Source organism: Myxocyprinus asiaticus, chromosome 21 (assembly GCF_019703515.2).
Source record: "Myxocyprinus asiaticus isolate MX2 ecotype Aquarium Trade chromosome 21, UBuf_Myxa_2, whole genome shotgun sequence".
Classification (NCBI taxonomy): domain Eukaryota; kingdom Metazoa; phylum Chordata; class Actinopteri; order Cypriniformes; family Catostomidae; genus Myxocyprinus; species Myxocyprinus asiaticus.
The window spans coordinates 35,700,806-35,720,816 of record NC_059364.1 but is presented as its reverse complement, the minus strand read 5'-3'; the positions used below and the strand labels follow the sequence as shown (position 1 = coordinate 35,720,816).

At 35.8% G+C, this 20,011-nt stretch overlaps 1 protein-coding gene across 1 annotated transcript in view; it reads right to left on the bottom strand.

Annotated features, from left to right (window-relative positions):
- Nucleotides 1-20,011, bottom strand: part of LOC127412012 (collagen alpha-1(XIII) chain-like) — a 154,960-nt gene that overhangs the window by 3,611 nt on the left and 131,338 nt on the right. The window contains exons 25-39 of the mRNA XM_051648017.1: nucleotides 19,833-19,889; nucleotides 19,626-19,649; nucleotides 19,435-19,479; nucleotides 19,196-19,240; nucleotides 18,919-19,053; nucleotides 17,910-17,981; nucleotides 17,708-17,752; nucleotides 15,506-15,556; nucleotides 15,250-15,276; nucleotides 15,058-15,144; nucleotides 12,607-12,642; nucleotides 11,333-11,386; nucleotides 7,487-7,540; nucleotides 7,357-7,392; nucleotides 828-914 (exon numbers count right to left, since the gene is read on the bottom strand). Coding sequence (XP_051503977.1) covers nucleotides 828-914; nucleotides 7,357-7,392; nucleotides 7,487-7,540; nucleotides 11,333-11,386; nucleotides 12,607-12,642; nucleotides 15,058-15,144; nucleotides 15,250-15,276; nucleotides 15,506-15,556; nucleotides 17,708-17,752; nucleotides 17,910-17,981; nucleotides 18,919-19,053; nucleotides 19,196-19,240; nucleotides 19,435-19,479; nucleotides 19,626-19,649; nucleotides 19,833-19,889 — 855 coding nt within the window. The remainder of the gene's footprint in view (nucleotides 1-827; nucleotides 915-7,356; nucleotides 7,393-7,486; nucleotides 7,541-11,332; nucleotides 11,387-12,606; nucleotides 12,643-15,057; nucleotides 15,145-15,249; nucleotides 15,277-15,505; nucleotides 15,557-17,707; nucleotides 17,753-17,909; nucleotides 17,982-18,918; nucleotides 19,054-19,195; nucleotides 19,241-19,434; nucleotides 19,480-19,625; nucleotides 19,650-19,832; nucleotides 19,890-20,011) is intronic.

Genomic DNA, 20,011 nt, shown 5'->3' with positions numbered 1-20,011 from the left:
GACCCATGCATTGGCTGCTCTTTCCCAGCGTCTGATTGGTCCAGAGCAAGTGCACTGGGCCTGAGACTGAAAGGAACAGGCATACTCGGTCCACAGGGCTGGAAACTACACATGGTTCAATATAAGGCACTTTCCATAAATAAGTCTTTTTTTGCAACCCTGTTACAAGGGAGGTTTTGTTATTTTCTAGTAAGATAAACATAGAAAATGCTTAATTCTATCAAATTAAAAAAGTTAAATAAAAACCCACACTAGTAACAGGGTTCCAAATACTGTATATCAAGCTATAGGGTCTAGTTAGTATGTTGATTTGAAGGGGGTAGAATTGGGCAACCCGCATCAATTTAACTAGGGGCTAGTGTAAATCTTCTTTTCAAACAAGGTTAATTGTATGCTGTATCAAAGTTTATTAATCATATATAATGGTTCTCACAACAATGCCTGTGCTTATAATGCTTTTTAAAGTAACTGTGCCTTTTTTGTGGAAAGTGCCATATTCGTTTTTTTGAACTAGTGGCTCCATCCTACTGTGTTCCACAGAACTGTATTCCTGTTCTGTTTTAACCCTGAAAAGGAAAAATCCCATTGACAGTTCTGGTGCCTAGTCATTTGAAATCAAAACCCCTATTTACAACCATTCTAAGGAAATGCATTAGAATATCTATGAGCACAAAGTCTCTATATAAGAATTGACGCTATATTCCACAGACTGGGACCAGAACTGCTCAGGGCATTTGTTAGTGTGATATCACACGAAGACATAAGGAGACGTTGCTTTCAGGAAGTCTCCTTTTGCCTTAGTGCTACACGTTGAACGAAAGACATACCAACGGACACGGGGCATCTAATCCTGGGGCTCCTTGGTCTCCCTTATCCCCTTTGGCCCCCCTGTTGCCTTTCTTTCCCCTCTCCCCCTGCAAACAACAGTGCATTCAAAGTCAGACTTTAGTCCCCCTAGTCTATGACAACAGTACTGGTAAGAAAAGCACCATCACTGAGAATAACTTTGAGATACTTTTGGATGCTTTAAGAGACATTCTATAAGTAGATGTGCTTTTGTATGGAGCTACAATGAGTATTGAGATCATTTACAGAGGGTAAGTGGAGGGGTTAATGAGGAAGGAAATCAGCCAATGTGGTTAGTGTGCAGACTTTAATTTATTATTTAATCATTACTATTTTTCTATTTTGTATTGTCATTCACCAGTCACTAATTTTATAATGATAATAACTAATTTATTCTTAAGATGGACTCAGTACATTTTTGTCTATTGCACGATATGAGAGTTGCGCTAGCCAATATAAGAGTGGTCTTGGACATTACACTGACATCTATTGGCGTGGATGCAGCATTATGGTGAAGTGTTAAGTTACAGAGGTCATTGTAGAAAATGGCCTATTTCAACACATTGTCATAACAACACGTCATTATAGCGACTTCTTGTCTGTACCACCAATACATCACCCTTCGTCTGTGCCTGCACCCCATGAAAATTCACCCTTGGTCTGAACTTTAAATGTCTCTCTGATGCCGTTTTCAACAAATTTAATGGGATTTCACTTTTTTGCTCAAGGCTTCATATTAAAATGGAAGCAATTAAAAATTCTGAATTAATTTACTCATTGCTTTATCATTTAATTTTAACGTAGATTGTCATGGGACACTAAGGGAATTTTCCGGAAAGCACCATAAAATTATCAAAAAGTATCGTCTATTTGTGCGCTGTATTCTGGATCTTCAGAGATGGGCACTTGAGTTAGAGACTCGCACTCGGGTCGTACTTGAGTCGCTTTTTATTTTCAGACTCGACCTGAAAAGACTTCAGACTTGGAAGAACTTGTTTTATAGGTGCACTCAGTAATATTTTTAATATGTCATCTTGGACTTACACTGACACCTAGTGGCGTGGATGCAGCATCATTCAAATGCAATAGTTTTCAGTTATTGATGCCACTGTAGAAATTCGCAATTCACAGCCAGCCATGAGTAATTTAATCCCCGAGTGATTGTGTCTAAGAATGTGATGCATTAATAACTGTTGATGCATTTATTCAATTAAATAATAATGGTACATTCTGTTCTTGGAGCCTTCAGAGCTGATGATAAGATCTCTCTCTCTCTCTCTCTCTCTCTCTCTCTCTCTCTCTCTGTCTCTCTTACACATCCACACACATACCCACACAAAGACATTTTGGATATTTGAATGTATAATTTTGAATGAGATGTGACTGCCGTCAAGGAGAGGAAGATATTCAAAGATTAAAATGTTACATTTCTCTCTGTTCCTCGTATGGTTTCAGAAGACTTTAAATGCAACATGAGACAGTTTGAAAACTTTTATAGTGTTTTCTTATTTATTTATTTATATATATATTTTTTGGAATAAATTATTCTGACTGCACTTTTATCTGCTTGTTAGGTCTTTTATATGGTTAAGACTAGATTAGGTTTAGGTGTATATTATAGTGTTATGTAACTACAACTATTGTGACTAAATGTAACTGCCTGTTACATGTTTTATATTTTTTTATATTTATATTCCTTATGCATAGTCCTATTTTGCTAATAAATTTGCTGTATTAAAGAAAATTGCTTTAGGAGATGCTTTGAGACAAGTAAACAATTAGTTTTACTGGTCAGGAACACAATTACCTGCAAAAGCTTAAAGGAATAGGTCACCCAAAAATGAAATTTCTCTCATCATTTACTCACCCTCATGCCATCCCAGATGTGTGACTTTCTTTTTTCTGCTGAACACAAATGAAGATTTTTAGAAGAATATCTCAGCTCTGTTGGTCCTTTCAGTGTAAGTGAATGGGTACCAAAATTTTGAAGCTCCAAAAAGCACATAAAGGCAGCATAAAAGTAATCCATATGACTACAAAAGAAGACGAATGTGAAAGTGGAGACTGATAGTAATAATGGACTTAAATATTGATCTGTTTTTCACACACACTTATCATATCGCTTCTTAAGATATGGATTTAAGCAATGGTGTCTTGGAGCTTCAAAAATTTGGTACCCATTCACGTGCATTGTATGAACCTACAGAGCTGAGATATTCTTCTAAAAATCTTTGTTTATGTTCAGCTAGGGTGACCATATTGTAACATGTACAGTATATATTTAAAAATGTATCATATTTTTATGCATTTCAAATGTTTAAATCTTAAAAAAAAAAAAAAAAAAAATGCATGTAAATCACCCCTCACATGGCCTGATCTGTGTTTTGTTTTTGTATTTTTTTGCACTGAAGTACCAGCTTTACAGGTCAAGTATAGAGGTTGCCCTACAAATATCAAAGGAAGGGGTTGTAAAATTTTAATCATGGTCTATTTTATCTGTCCTATTAATTTACATTTCCCTGATAAGTAGTATATTTCAAAGTCAATTTTTTTTTCGCAACTTACGTTATTTATGATTCTGGTTGACAGCGCAGAGCACGTCCGGTGACATTTTGCCTACACACATACAATGCGCAGCTGCGTGCGCAGAAAGCAAGTGGCCGGGCGGGCAAGAGAGAGATTTTTTTTTTTTTAAAGACTGTACACTTAGGGTGCTTCTCAAATGGAAGGCTGCAGCCTAGTCAGGCTCTGTCCTTTCTAGACCAGTACTTCAGAAGCTGTAGGTTAGACTCCTCCTCAGAACTCAGTGCTAGAATGAGACGGTCTAGTAAGTGTGTATGGCGAACCATAAGCTTAGGACCATGTGATATTTTACTTAGTTTAGAAAACCCATATACTTCAGAAAACGAGAAATATGTCCTTAATTCTTTAATTATTTTAGCAAAATGTTTTATTCACAAAGCTAGAGTCACTCAAAAAAGCTTTTATATAATACATTTTGCAACACTGATCTTAGAATTTATATTTAAACCCTTTCAAATATAAAAAAACAGAGCCCTAGATTTGTAAAAAAATATAAAACTTCAAATTCATGTAATTGCCATTTTATTAATTTTCTTTCTTCTAATTTGTTGTATCGTCTAAACTACTTGCATTTTTTATTTTTCTACATATTGTCTTGGTGCAAATGTGAATGTAAATAAAGGTTTCTGCCTCTGCAGTCAAGCAACTCGTTTTCCACCCTTTTTTTAAATAGTTTGGGACATGTGCAAAGGATTGTGGGTGACTGAAGGCCACAAAGGATACACCCGATGCATCCTCCAAAATATGGCAAAGAAGGCTGCGAAACGAGGCTGCCTTCCAAGTGTCCTCACAATTGAGATGGCCTTCGACGGTTAACATCTCTGTCTTGTGACCAATTGCGACATGTTGGATGTTTGGATGTATAATTTCGAATGAGACGTGACTGCCGTCATGGAGAGGAAGATATTCTGAGATTAAAACGTTACATTTCTCTCTGTTCCTCTTATGGTTTCAGAAGACTTTAAATGCAACATGAGACATTTTGAGAACTTTTATAGTGTTTTCTTATTTATTTATATATATATTTTTTGGAATAAATTATTCTGACTGCACTTTTATCTGCTTGTTAGGTCTTTTATATGGTTGAGACTAGATTAGGTTTAGGTGTATATTATAGTGTTATGTAACTACAACTATTGTTACTAAATGTAACTGCCTGTTAAATGTTTTATATTTTTGAGTGGATAGGTTAAGGGATGGGGCTGGGTTAGGGGATCTAAAACATTGATATGATAGTATAATGTATAGTAGTATAATGTAATTAAATGAATATATTTTAAGTATAATAAAACACTGCGGTTAAACACACACAACAAATCTGAAGCTGGCCAAGCCTGTGAAATAATCCTCTGAACTGAAGTGAGAACGGAATGAAAAGAACATTTTTATGATGCAGGCAAAAAGTCGCAATGGTGACGTCTTCCTCATGAGACTGCCCTATCTATTCGCATTTAGCCATGATTGATCATTCTGTAAGCTAAAGCGTCCGATAACAGGTTGGTTATTGAACTAAAGTGAGTACTATTTGGCTGGTCATGTGATCTCAACAATAAATCAACTGATTTCATCTCGTGTTAAAGGTCAACTTTCTTTGTATAAAACTTTTTAATGAGGATATAATTACTCAGAGCACCTTTACTAAACATTTAATAAATGCTTAAAGCTGAATACATACAATGAAATAAGGTGATTAACTTTTTGTAGCCCATAATTTAATTTTAAATAGTCTCAGTCCCAAACGCTAAAGGATGAGAGAATAATGAAAAAGATAAGGTCTACTGTATATGTTTAGAATGAAATGTTTGGCTCAAATAAAATTTGGAGTGAAATGTTGGCTCAAATAAATAAAGAATATGTCAATGATTTCAAATAGAAGAATTTAGTCTGACTTTAAAATCTAAAGACTAGGGTACAAAAAGCTGACAATGGCACTAAAAATGATTGCTTGTCCAACATCTTTATTCGTTATAATTGAGATCCTTCCTTTATTACTAATTGCGATCATTTTAGTCCTTTGTTTGTTTTAAGAGAGTTCCATGATTTATCTTCGAGTCTGCACGCAAAGTTGAAAGGTTGTTGGGGAGGAAACTATTACATTAAAGCTTCATAACTCTTCCAAACTGGGATCTATCCAAACTACAATAAAGAGTTCTAAAATTCCAAACAGTCCTCAATATGGCTTTTATTGTTACACTGAAAAAAAGTGGAATGAAATTATGAATTAACATGGAACTCATTTTCAAATCCTGTTTGACAAATACTGATTCCTTAAGACTCCCTGCAGTCTTAAATACTCTAATCAGGATGTCAAAATGAGCCATACATTGCCATTTATCAATTTTGTGCTTTTTCAAAACACATCCAGATGAGGATTTCATGGAACAGTAAGAACTCTGTGCATTAAAATAATTGTGGGGGAATAATTGCAGGCTGGAAGGGAGGTCGGTGAAGGATTTAAACAAAAGAGGTGAGAAAGAGGAGAAGTATTAACCCAGGCTACAACGTTAGGATGCAGGAGGAGCAGGAGAAGGCCAGGGAGTGAGAGGGGGACAGAGAGGACGACCCGGCCCGACTCAGCAAAAAGAGCCACGGGACACAGGCCAGGGTGCGGGGGGAGGAAAAGGGGATATAGGAAGACCTGTGGAAAAAAAGAGAGAGGAAGACAAAGAAAGGACAAGAGTAAAAACAGCACCGTGTCCAAGGGTCCTCCACAACACCTTCCATTAGGCATCAATTTAGAGTCAGAATGATGAAATACTGGTCAATATGATCGTTTTTTTATGTTTATTATTTATTTATCAGCAGTGAAGGATGCTGGGAGGAGCACTGACATGTCTTGACTTTCAAGGTGGGAAACATTCAATCATTAACTAAAGAAATTAGTGTTAATAGGAGAGAGGCATACATTCTAGGAGGATGGAAGACACAGGAAAAAGCATAGGTAAGCAAAGGTATAGATGTACAAATTTAATCATATGACAATTTTATTTTAACTATTCACCTTTTATGCCATAGCTCTGTTTCTAGGTTAAGCATGCAAAAAAAAATAAAAAAAAATAAAAATAATAATAATCTCATTTTTGTATTGCAAATAAGTGGTTGTGGTTATACAGTGGCACCAAAGCATATTTAGACTCTAAACCACACTTAAAATATATTTACATTTACAATCATTTACAAAGCATTTAGTAGACCAGAGCACCTTACAAAAGTGATTAAGCATCACATATGGCACTGTTGTGATTAATTTATGGCAAGCACATACTTTGGAATGCTATATGTTAGAAAATAAGTTTTCCCTGTAGAATACATCCAGAATTTCCAGTATATATGCATTTTATTTCATCAGATTACAAAATATTGAAACAAATGGCACCAGCAAACAAATAATGCTATCTTTCTCCAAACTAACTGCACTTGTATAGACATTTATTTTTAACCTGGTCCCAGGATAATTTTTAGAGGATTTATAAAGTTTGTTCCCCTTAAGTTCACACAGGTGTCCTTGCAGAGACACCAGAGGTGCAGTCAACACTTGACAACCAGAAAGTGCCCAAATAAGTCTTAATTTTGAAGTAGTTTTATAATTTAAATCCTAATTTTAAAAATAAATGTTTCTTAGACATTTTAGGTGTGGCTTAAGTGTCCAAATACTATTTTGGTCTACTGCAAGTGTATTTATGAAAACAACAACAACTGAGATTCCTTGCAATTAATCTAGCAAAATAATTTCTAAAAAGTCTAAGAAATGTACTGTTCTGGAATAAGAATATATGTTTAATAAAATCTATCATGATGAACATATCTACATTTTCTAGCATTGAGTAGTAGCCATTCTAATTTCTTATGTGGACTTATGTTATTGTCCCTTAAGTCACAATAACATACTGTGCAAACATACAATCAAAAGGGCACTTATAATCTTACCCGGTTTCCTTTTAATCCTGCTGGTCCTACTAAACCCTGAATGAATGGGAAAGAGACATGATTTTTCATTTGAAGGCATGTATACTGCACATTGTTTGAAAAAGTATTTAAAATGTTTACTTGGACTTACAGGGATGCCTTGAGGCCCAATTGGTCCTGCTACTCCCATATCTCCTTTTTCCCCCTGTAAAGTAAATAAAATGTAAGCATTATATCAAACTGCATTACACTTTAACTTTATACCTTTATACCTGTATAGCCTTTAACATAATGCTGTAGCTCTATTTCTAGGCTAAGATTGCAAAAATAATGTTATTTAATTTGTGTATTGCAAATAAGTGGCTGTGGTTATACAATGGCCCCAAAGCATATGTAGACACTAAACCACACTTAAAATATTTTACATTTACAATAAAGGCATAAAGCAGACCTTCTTATCCACAGCACCTTACAAAAGTGATTAAGTATCACATAAAGTATGACATAACGGCAAGCATGCCCTTTAGAATGCTTCATTCTGATTGGTTGACAGATATTCCAAGGGTTTGATTGATTTTTTTTATTTATTTTTTTTATAACTGAACGGTGCTCCAGGTTTGTTGACCTACATTACAGTTGCATGTCAGGAGCTATGCAGATGTAGTTTCTAAGCAAGATAACTGGTGGCATACGGGGCCATTCACACTGAACACGTTTTTGTGTCTTTGACCGTTTTGGCATGTCTCGCTAAAGCACAGCGATTTTTAGATGCTGTGTTAGCTAAAAAAAAAAGTCTTATTCTGCTATATAAGTTCTGTTATATTTGTTGCACTGTTTCTAGCTTTTTGTTTTTTGAACTAGAGCGCATTCCATGTGAATGGCCCCTATGGGAATGCTTTAGAGACAAAAACTGAAAATTGTCTTGAGATAAACACATGTAGATGTGGTGACCATGGTTTAAATGGACCACTTGACTCCAGACAACTATAATGGCTACTTTGCTTCATACTGAGGCTGCATTACCACCTTGTCTGTGCATCTAATAATTCAATGATCCATCAACAATTATTCTTTAGTTAGGCAAAGATGCAATTAAAACAAGGGGGGCCTTTTTCAATTTCAGTGGTGGCCCTGTTGGTACATGTTATATTCAATTTGGGTAACACTTTATAATAACTTTCATTAATAAATCATTTACAAACATTATATAATGCTTAACAGATCATTAGTTAAAGGTGCTGTAAGCGATTTTAGCGATTCTAGAATTTCCGCAAGCTGTCAAGCTGCTGTTGGATTAGCCACAACCCCTTTTTTCCAAAACCCACACTCCAAAGACACCAAATTAGCTTTATTGAGACCGACACAAGCAGAAACGGTTGTCAAAAACAACAGGATATTAAACAACAACAGTTATGAGCAACATGGCATAAAAATTGCATTATGGCTCAATAATTTGCTGTAACTACAATACTATGAGAACGCGCAAAATTATTGACAGACAGAAAGTGTCATTGTCCGTGGCTCGCGGACACATTTTTGTTTGCTGTTCACAGATTTTAGAGCTGTCACAGAGACCGGTGAGATATCTCAAGATACTTATTTCATTAATATCTTTCAGGGAGTAGTAAAAAGTGTGCATACCTTTCCATTAAAAAATCGCTTATAGCACCTTTAATGTATATTCAGATAGAAATATGAGATAATGTGCTTTTTAATGTTTACTAAAGAATTTAACTAACATTACATAATAATTTGTTAAGCATTATGTAATGAAAAATGTAAATACACTGCTTAGCCAAAAAAAAAATATTTGCATACTCTAATATTTCGTTGGACCACCTTTAGCTTTGATTAAGGCGCTCATTCGTCGTGGTATTGTTTCGACAACCTTATGCAACGTCACAACATTTATTTCCGTCCAGATCTGCATTAATTCTTGGCCGAGATCTTGTATTGATGACGGGAGAGTTGGACTCTGTAAAGTCTTCTCCAGCACATCCCAAAGACTTTCAATGGGGTTAAGGTCAGGACTCTGTGGTGGGCAATTCATGTGTGAAAATGATTCCTCATGCTCCCTGAACCACTCTTTCACAATCTGAATCTTGGCATTGTCGTCCTGGAATATGCCCGTGCCGTCAGGGAAGAAAAAATCCATTGATTGGATAACCTGGTCATTCAGTACATTCAGGTAGTCAGCTGACTTCATTTTATTGTCGCATAACGTTGCTGAGCCTAGACCTGACCAGTTGAAGCAACCCCAGATCATAACACTGCCTCCAGACGCTTGTAAAGTGGGCACTATGCATGACGGGTGCATTGCTTCACGCGCTTCTCTTCTTACTCTGACGTGCCCATCGCTTTGGAATAGGGTAAATCTGGACTCATCAGATCACATGACTTTTTTCTATTGCTCCACAGTCTAATCTTTATGTTTCCTAGCAAACTGAAGTAATTTTTTTCTGATTAGCCTCACTAACAAATGGCTTTCTTGTGGTCACACAGCTGTTTAGTCTCAATCCTGTAAATTCTCGTCGCACTGTTTGTGTGGAAATGCTCTTACTTTCACTATTAAACATAGCCGTGAGTTCTACTGTTGATTTTTTACAATGTGACTTCAAGCGTTTTAGTGATCTCCCATCATGATCATTCAAGATTTTTTTACGACCACATGTCTTCTGTGAAGCTGACAGTTCACATTATCCCTCCAGGTTTTAATAAAGCGTTGGACAGTTCTTCACCCAATTCCAGTGATTTCAGCAATCTCCTTAGTTGTTTTCTTTGCTTGATGCAGGCCAATAATTTGCCTCTTCTGAAACACAGTAACATCTTTTCCAAGACCATGGGATACGTCTTCCGACATGGTTGTTTAAGAAATGAGAAGCTACACACTGCATCAGTTAGGGTAAAAAGAATTGTTGCCATCTGAAACATATTAATCACTGCAATAATGATCCAATCATAGGCTCTTAAGTATCTGCTTTTTGAAATCCAAACAGTGACTTTTGTTTGGCCAGGCAGTGTACTTACAAATGTTATTAAACTTTCGTTCCTGTATGGCTTTTCACTTTTTAACATCTATAAATGATTTTAACAAATGTTACATAATGATTAACAGATCATTTGTTAATGTAAATTATGCTTACAAATATTTTTTTTACTTTTTCATAAATGATTCATAAATGAGCTCAACCAAATGTTTTCAGAAATCCAACACTGTTTACAAATTATTAATTAATGTCCAGCTAATTAGTAAACAATGTCTGTAAAAGCCACACATTTACTCTTTGTTTGTTAATGTATGCATGTTTTTACTATTTACTCATCTTTACAACTAATTTATTAAATAGTTGTTGATATTTTTGCAGTACCCAGTCTAAAGTTGAAACTATTCATACATTGTAAATGTTTATAAAGGTTTACTAATGATTATTTAGTACCTTTATAGCAATTGAACTTTGAGCTACTGTAACAAAGTTTGTGTGTGTGTGTGTGTGTGTGTGGGGGGGGGGGGGGGGTTGTTAAAATTGTAAACATGAATATTGGTGAAGTTGCAAAAAATAGTAATTATTTCTGAAAACTTTTGTAAATGTAAAAAAGTGCATGATTTCATTTATAAATAATTTATGAAATAGTTTAACAACATTTGTAAACATTCATAATTGATCTGTTAACCATTATATAACATTTCTAAAAAAAAAAAAAAAAAAAAAACATTTGTAGATGTTAAAAAAATGCAAGTCATATACGACTGAAAGTTTAATAATGTTTTTAAGTATTTGAATTTACGTTAACTAATAATCTGTTAAGCATTTTGTAATGTTAGTTAAATTCATTGGTAAACATTAACAAATACGTTATCTAACTATTTGCATATACATTAACTAATGATCTGTTATAAATTATATAATGTTTGTTAATGATCAATTAATGAAAGTTATTATACAATGTTTCCAAAATTTTTAATTTTTTATTGCAATATGGTTAAAACACCACTAACCCTTTCTCCTTTTGGTCCTGCCGGCCCAGGAACTCCAGCTGGTCCAATTAGACCCTTTGAACATGAACAGAGAGAATGACATGAGTGCACTTCAACAGAGGGGATGGTGGTGGGTAACAAGATGAGAGAGGGAGAGAAACAAGTCAGAGTTAAGCACCAATAGATCAACAAACTTTTCTGAGCTGAATGAGTGCAGTTTTTAAGTCATAAACGAGTAGCCTCAATCTTGAGTAGCTTTAAAGACTGAGGATACTGGATTTTGAGACAAAATCTGGTAAGGAACTAAAAAATTCCAAAGTTTGTTGATCTAAAGGGAAATGAACAGGTAAACAAGTAAATATAACAGTGAATCCATCTTCCATTTTCCTCCCTTGAGGATTCAACAGAAGGGCTGTTAGACATCTTGCTTTTTCAGGAGTCTTGCTTCTCAGCCATTTGTACAGTATGCCATACTGTAACCATTGTTCATGCAGCTGCATCCCATCATGCTCTCTTCTGGCATGACCTTTAAAGGTCAAAGCTTGAATGCTCTTTTGCTCAAAGTCAACAGAGGCCAGGCATGAATGTATAGAGGTACAGAGGGCTGCGACGGTATGAAATGTGAAGGGATTATACATTTTGGTACAGCACTCTGCTGAAAAATATAAATAAGTAAATAAACTTCAGCTTAAACTGGCCTAAGGTGGTTGCTGGTCTTTCTGATCTGATGGTTTAGCTTGTTGGCTATCTGGTCTCTTAGCCTGATCAACTGACCAGTATCCAAAACACCTCTATAAACATCAAAACAGACTAGACTAACCAACTTGGCCAGGCTGGGAGAAAAGATAACCACCTTATGCTGGTTTAAGCTGTTTTTTTTTGTTTTTTTCCAGCAGGGCACTAAGTGTATACTTTTCAAAGAGAGAGAAAGTGTGTTTGGGAGTGAGAAATGTCGGTTTGGCCATGCTCCCTTTTTAGTCCCTCGCGTGTTGATGAGTTGAGAAATAAACTGAGGGGTGGTACCTTTGAAAAGAGCAAGAGACAACAGCCAAAATAGGCCTAGGGACAAAGATCATATCAAAGTCATGCCGATACAACCCCAACAAGGATCTAAACAAGGCCTTGACCATTAAACAATAGAGAAACAGACACAGAAATGCAGACAACAAGCAAGCAACAGTTCAAGCAGCAGAAAGATAGAAAGAGAAAAGCAAGCAGACTGTGGAGGGGTAAGACAGAGGGGTGGATGGAAATAGAGAAGGGGGGATGATGGGAACGGATCTTGCGCCACTCACCACTGGACCAGGCCTGCCGTCTAAACCATGAGCCCCCTGGACAGTGTGTAAACAGTTAGAGGGCGAGAGGAGAGATGGAGGTGGTGGAGGTGGTGGTGGTGGGGTGGGGTGGGGTGGGGGGGGGAGGAAGGAGATGGCTGGGTGAGTGAAGCAGTGACTCGTGTGCCATATAAAAACAACACTAGTTTTGATGGAGGAGTAATGTGTTGAAGATGATGTGTGAGAGACTGACAGTAACTCTTTTTAACTTTCCTTTAGCTTGCTACAATCTCAGTAGTGCCAGTGTGGCTGCTAGTAGTGAACCAGTGAATGACTGGTTTTAAATACAGCATGCTTTTTCCATTTCAGGTCTATAGATGCTGGTATATAAATAGAATATGTGTGATAGCCTATAAATTCCAGAAGATATGCAAAAAATAAAAATAAAACTGCAATGTATATAGCTGATCCAAAAATCTAGTGAGTTGCCTACGTAAGCAGCATTTTAAAGGGATAGTTCACCCCAAAATGAAAATTCTCTCATCATTTACTCACCCTCATGCCATCCCGGATGTGTATGACTTTCTTTCTTCAGCAGAACACAAATGAAGATTTTAAGAAGAATTTCTCAGCTCTTTTGGTCCATACAATGCAAGTGAATAGGTGCCAACATTTTGAAGCTTTAAAAATCATGTGGGTCAGCATAAAAGTAATCCAGTGACTCCAGTGGTTAAACTCATATCGTCAGAAGTTATTTGATAAGTGTGGGTGAGAAACAGATGAATATTTAGTCAATTTTTTACTATAAATTCTCCTCCCTGCTCAGGCAATCTCCACTTTAACTTTCACATTCTTCGTTTTTGGTGATTCACATTCTTCATGCATATGCACCCTACTGGCAGGGAGAATAATTTCTAGCAAAAATGTATCTGTATCTCACACACACTTACCATATCACTTCTGAAGATATGGTTTTAATCACTGGAGTCGTATGGATTACTTTTATGTTGACTTTATGTGCTTTTTGGACCTTCAAAGGTCTGGTCACCATTCACTTGCATTGTATGGACCCACAGAGCAGATATATTCTTCCAAAAATCTTAATTTGTGTTCTGCAAAAGAAAGTCAAACTCATCTGGGATGGCATGAGTGTGAGTAAATGATAAGAGATTTTTCATTTTTGGGTGAACTATTCCTTTAAGGCATCATAGGTGCACTTTTGATGCAAAGGGTGTTCCAAAAGGTTAGCAGCAAAATTATGCTGGACAAAAAATTCTTAGGTAGCAGCAGAAGGCAATTGCATAATACATGGTAACAAGCTCATTGAAAAAAATCGATATACTTAATAACATAATTAATACTTACATAATTACTTATGCCAAAATTATCAATTAAAAAGATTTACATTTTAATTATTTAGATTATCTCATAAAAATATTTTTATAAATAACTATTTTATCCAATATTTGTATTTGTATGATATGTATTTTACATTGTTAGCTTAACAACAAGCTAAAGACAACTATCAAAATTGTGAGTTGATTCTCCTGTGCACTTCATATGAGAATTTGCTGCCAATGTAGACGTTTCAAATCAGATTATGAGGTTATTTCTATTAGAATGCTGCCTTATAAGGAAACAAGCCTAAACAATAATATTAATTAAATATAATTTTTATATTTAAGAAATTTATACTTATAAATAATTAACTAAATTCTATATATTTTTCTTGAAAACAAAAGGAGTTACTGTGCCATTGATGTTTTGACTAGAACAAGTTATCAATGACTTTGACACCATAGATATACACCAGAAGTCAGGAAAAGACCCCTGAAACAATAACAATAACACAATCTAAAGCATGCCATTTAACAGAGCACAGATGAAATAGTTTATAAACAACCACATTCAATTTTTTGAAATACAGTAATAACATCATTCACATCATAGCTATGGAGTAATGAAAGCCAGTTACAGTAATCTGAAACCATCAAGAATCAGTATTCTATTAAAATGTGTATAAAACAATGTGACAACTAAGATGATTACATGATGGCACTTGTATATATTTGCCATGATTGCAAAATGTGTACGTCCACTGATCCATGCAATGTGATGACACTTAAGCCATGAACCATGACGAAACCAAAGCCACATGAAATGGCTGCACATTGATATTTGTATTAAGGGGCGCTAAAGCACAGACCTTTCACAACACATGCTTTTCCTACTAATGGGAAACATAAAAAAAACATCAGTTGTGACAAGGTTTTACAGAAATTACCAAATTAATTCTGCGTTTGACATAATTATATACAGTATGTCTGTTTAATGTGCTTTAAACTTACCAAACTTTCACTTTACATTGACTGACTTGTTGGATCGGATATGTTTTTACTCTACTAAATCTGTTCTGACTCTGTCAGCAAGTGCAGTGCATGCTGAAGTATTAAATGCTAGAAATGTACTTACAGGGAGTCCAAGATGGCCTCTGTCTCCTTTGTCTCCCTTCTGTCCAGGTGATCCCTTTTCTCCTCTCAGGCCTACACCTGGCTCACCCTGACCCAGAAAGAATATATTAGCTTTAATGCATTTAATGTTCTTTAACATAGTTGAACATAGATCTTCCATTCAATAAACATGGTTATACTAAGGGACACTTACCTTTGGTCCTGACAAACCTGGAGGTCCCTGATAAGTGAAAAAGAATGAAAATGAGATTTAAGCATCATAATCTGTGATTACTGTACCCCTTTGGATAAATGCATAATTTAAATGTCAAATGAGGCCCTTTGCCAAATATCACACAGGCTAAGTTCCTAAAGCAGAGATCGGTCTACAAATATTTGGGAATGATGAGAAGATAATTTAAATTTACTGAGATTATAAATCTTTTATATGGAGTAGATATTGCCCTCACCATTGGCCCAACTGGCCCTGCAGGCCCTGGAGGTCCAGCAGGCCCGTAGACCTAGGAAACAGTACATAAAGGAAAAGTCACGACATTTCAAAACTTGAACTTTCCAAACATTTACAAAAAATTCAAGCCTGTCAAGAACATCTCTTGGTCATATTTCACCACAAATTCAAAAGAAGGAAATATAAAATTATATTTTGCAATAAAGTAAAGAAAGAAAATTAAGCCTTTGAAGACTGTTCTGAAGATTGTTTGCATTGTGACATATAGTTTGCATTATATATATATATATATATATATATATATATATATATATATACTGTATATACACAGTTGTATATATATATATATATATATATATATATATATATATATATATATATATATATATATATATGTATGTATATATATATATATACACACAGTTGAAGTCAGAAGTTTAGCCATACAGCTTAGCCAAATTCATTTAAACTCAGTTTTTCACAATTCCTGACATTTAATCGTAGAAAACATTCCCTGTCTTAGGTCAGTTAGTATCACTACTTTATTTTAAGAATATGAAATGTCAGAATAATAGTAGAGAGAATTATTTATTTCAACTTTATTTCTTTCATCACATTCCCAGTGGGTCAGAAGTTTACATACCCTTTGTTATTATTTGGTGGCATTGCCTTTAAATTGTTTAACTAGGGTCAAATGTTTTGGGTAGCCTTCCACAAGCTTCTCACAATAAGTTGCTGGAATTTTGGCTCATTCCTCCAGACAGAACTGGTGTAACCGAGTCAGGTTCGTAGGCCTCCTGGCTCGCACATGCTTTTTCAGTTCTGCCCACAAATTTTCTATCGGACTGTGGTCAGGGCCACTCCAATACCTTGACTTTGTTGTCCTTAAGCCATTTTGCCACAACTTTGGAGGTATGCTTGGGGTCATTGTCCATTTGGAATCCACAATATATCCACATAATTTTCTTTCCTCATGATGCCATCTATTTTGTGAAGTGCACCAGTCCCTACTGCAGCAAAGCACCCCCACAACGTGATGCTGCCACCCCCATGCTCTTTGTCCCCATGTGCACTTGCAAACTGTAGTCTGGCTTTTTTTATGGCGGTTTTGGAGCAGTGGCTTCTTCCTTGCTGAGCAGCCTTTCAGTTTATATCGATATAGGACTGGTTTTACTATGGATATAGATACTTGTCTACCTGTTTCCTCCAGCATCTTCACAAGGTCCTTTGCTGTTGTTCTGGGATTGATTTGCACTTTTCACACCAAACTACATTCATCTCTAGGAGACAGAATGTGTCTCCTTCCTGAGGGGTATGATGGCTGCGTGGTCCCATGGTGTTTATACTTGCATACTATTGTTTGCACAGATGAATGTGGTACCTTCAGGCATTTGGAAATTGCTCCCAAGGATTAACCAGACTTGTGGAGGTTCACAATTTTTTTTCTGAGGTCTTGGCTGATTTCCTTTATTTTCCCATGATGTCAAGCAAAGAGGCACTGAGTTTGAAGGTAGGCCTTAAAATACATCCACAGGTACACCTCCAATTCAGTACACCTCCTATCGGAAGCTAACTGTCAAAAGGCTTGACATAATTTTCCAAGCTGATTAAAGGCACAGATAACTTAGCGTATGTAAACTTCTGACCAGTGGAGTGGTTAAAAACTACGTTTTAATGACTTCAACCTAAGTGTATGCAATTTCTGACTTCAACTGTATATATATATACATATATATATATATATATATATACATGGGTTTGATTCCCAGGGAACACACAAAAGGACACTATGTACATCCTGAATGCACGGTAAGTCGCTTTGGATAAAAGCATCTGCCAAATGCATACATGTATGTAAATGTATATTGCTAAATAATTATACATAATAGTTTCATTTTCTGTACTGCCTTTAATTTATGCTGATTTTAATAAAAAAAGATCAGTGTAATTTTACTGTAAAACAACTGATAATTACTATAACATATTGCAGCAATCTTCATGAAGAATCATCACTGATTGCTTAATTGATGCTTAATTGTCTTGACAATAATAACACAATGAAGAAAAAATCTTAATGGTCCTAAAAAAACTTTATCTTTTTTATGGAAAATATAACTTCTTATTTGTCTCTTTTCATTTTGGGGTAAAATTTGACATGAACATTATTTTGTGAGAATCAACAGCTAAAAAGTGTGGAACATACCAGCTCTGCTTTGTCTCCCTTCTCCCCAGCTTCACCTTTCTGACCCTGAAGACGTTATGAAAAATCAAAAGAAGAGGAACACTTAACTTTACCATTCATTCAACGAAATTCTACACTGCATGTTGAAAAACACTCTACCCCAAAATTATGTAATGCCTTTTCAACAATGACATCTATTTTCTTGAGGGGCACCATTGCGTACCATTGGGCCTGGCAATCCAATGGGGCCAGCTGGCCCTGAAACCCCATTTTCTCCAGTAGGGCCATCTAAACCCTACAGAATGAGGAAGGAATGGGGAGAGAGAAATTAAATTGGCGGTAAAGTCAATTTTGGGGATGGGTTTGACGAACATTACTTCACAGCCTTGAAAATAAGCTCCACAAGAGACCGTTGAGCTCACTGCATTCAACATGTTGGATTAACGATTAGTAAAGTGAACATAGGCTTTTAAGAACGCAATGCTGCTCACTCAACACAAACTATTACCAACTTCATTAAAGCACTCATAGTAGGATGCTGTCACTTCCTCAAATGACAATGACCATGTTTACATGCATTACAAGGTCTACTATATATTCTGGTTAAGCATTTATTCTGAAAAAGATGTTAACATGCTCCACAGCTTTTGGAATATTCCTGTGAGCTATTCAGTTATTCTACTCTGGAAATACTGGAGATGCTCGCTCTTGCCATTTATTATGTTGCATTTTAGATTTAGAATTTTGGACAAACTCATAAATTAGCACATTAGTGTGGGTAATGAGAATCTAACAAAAGGCCATGTAGGCCATTAACTTTTTAAGAAAACCTTTTTTTTTTTTTAGTTAGTTAAACTAACACAGCTATCTGTATTTCATATCACCCAGAATTACCTTTGTTTGGACTTTTAAACAGATATACTGTATGTGAATATTCTGAAAAATCTGTTTACATGACCCAAAATTAAATTTTTAGAAACCAGAATATTGGCTTCCTCTGGTTAAGGCAAACATGTTAATGAATTTACATGGTTTAATCAGAATATGACCATATTCTGATTAATATCAGAATATTCTTATATACAGTATATTTTAAAAATATGGTTTTTGTCTTTCATGCAGGGATTAAATGAAATAGGACCATTGTGATTATTTAACAAATCAGGTGTAGTCAAACAGTAATTTTTGCAATCAGCTGTATTTTCAGTGGGAAAGCTGGCACTGTCACTCACAGGTGATCCAGAGGGGCCCATATCTCCCTTGTCTCCTTTTGGCCCTGGAAAGCCCATGACTCCTCCCTCTCCTCGTGGTCCCTCTGGTCCAGGAGGGCCGATGGGTCCCTGCTCACCTGGCTTTCCTCTTGGACCCTTAGAAGCAAATACATACAATGACTTAAGCATATTAAGGAGCCACCTTTGTGTAAATACCTCCATCAATGAACTAATGGCAGATTAGTCCATAAAATATGTAGATTTGTAATAATAAAAATCAATAATAATACATATTTACCTTTTCCCCATCAATACCAGGGGGACCTGGAAGTCCAACATCACCCTGAGAAAAGAAAAAGAGGTTTCAAGAAAAATAATAGGGAAGTCTCTTGCAATTCCATTTGGTGATGCTAGTCTAACAGAAATTGTAGAGGCAGGGGTGTCCTGCACACCAGTGGTAGTCTAGTATACAAGTACACTCAATGTTATGTACATCAGGGAGAGAAAATAGAAGAATGAGTAAGGTTTGTCAGCTACCTTCAAGCCTGGAGGCCCAGGAGGTCCAGGCAGACCAGGAGGGCCCTAAAATAACAAGATTAGATGTTAAAATAAACATTGAGAAATATATGTCTGTGTGCCCCAAAATTCTTCAAACAAAATGTGTATTTTTGAAGAAAGCTGCCGATATGTTGAAGATACAGGCTATAGGCCAATGCAGTGACACTTACCATTGAATGCACATTGCGAATATCCTGAAAAACAAAAACTACTTAGTTCTTTCACACAATACAATAGAAGCTACTAAAACTTATTCAACAATTGGGCTAAGAAGTCAATTAGCTCTTTACATATTTCAATAGAAGCTACTAAAACTTGTTCAACGATTAGGCTGAAAAGTACATTAAAAATTCATAGAGACGTTAATGAAGACATACATTCTCATTGTTGTTGATTAAAGTTTTTCCTGGCTCCCCTGTTGGACCTGGTGGACCCTATTGAGTGATGGGGAAACAATCAATATTTACAATAATTCAGTAATTAACAAAGCTGATGACCTGGTTTACAGCATGTTGTCTGTAAACGAGACACTTGTAATAATGACCTAATATATGCA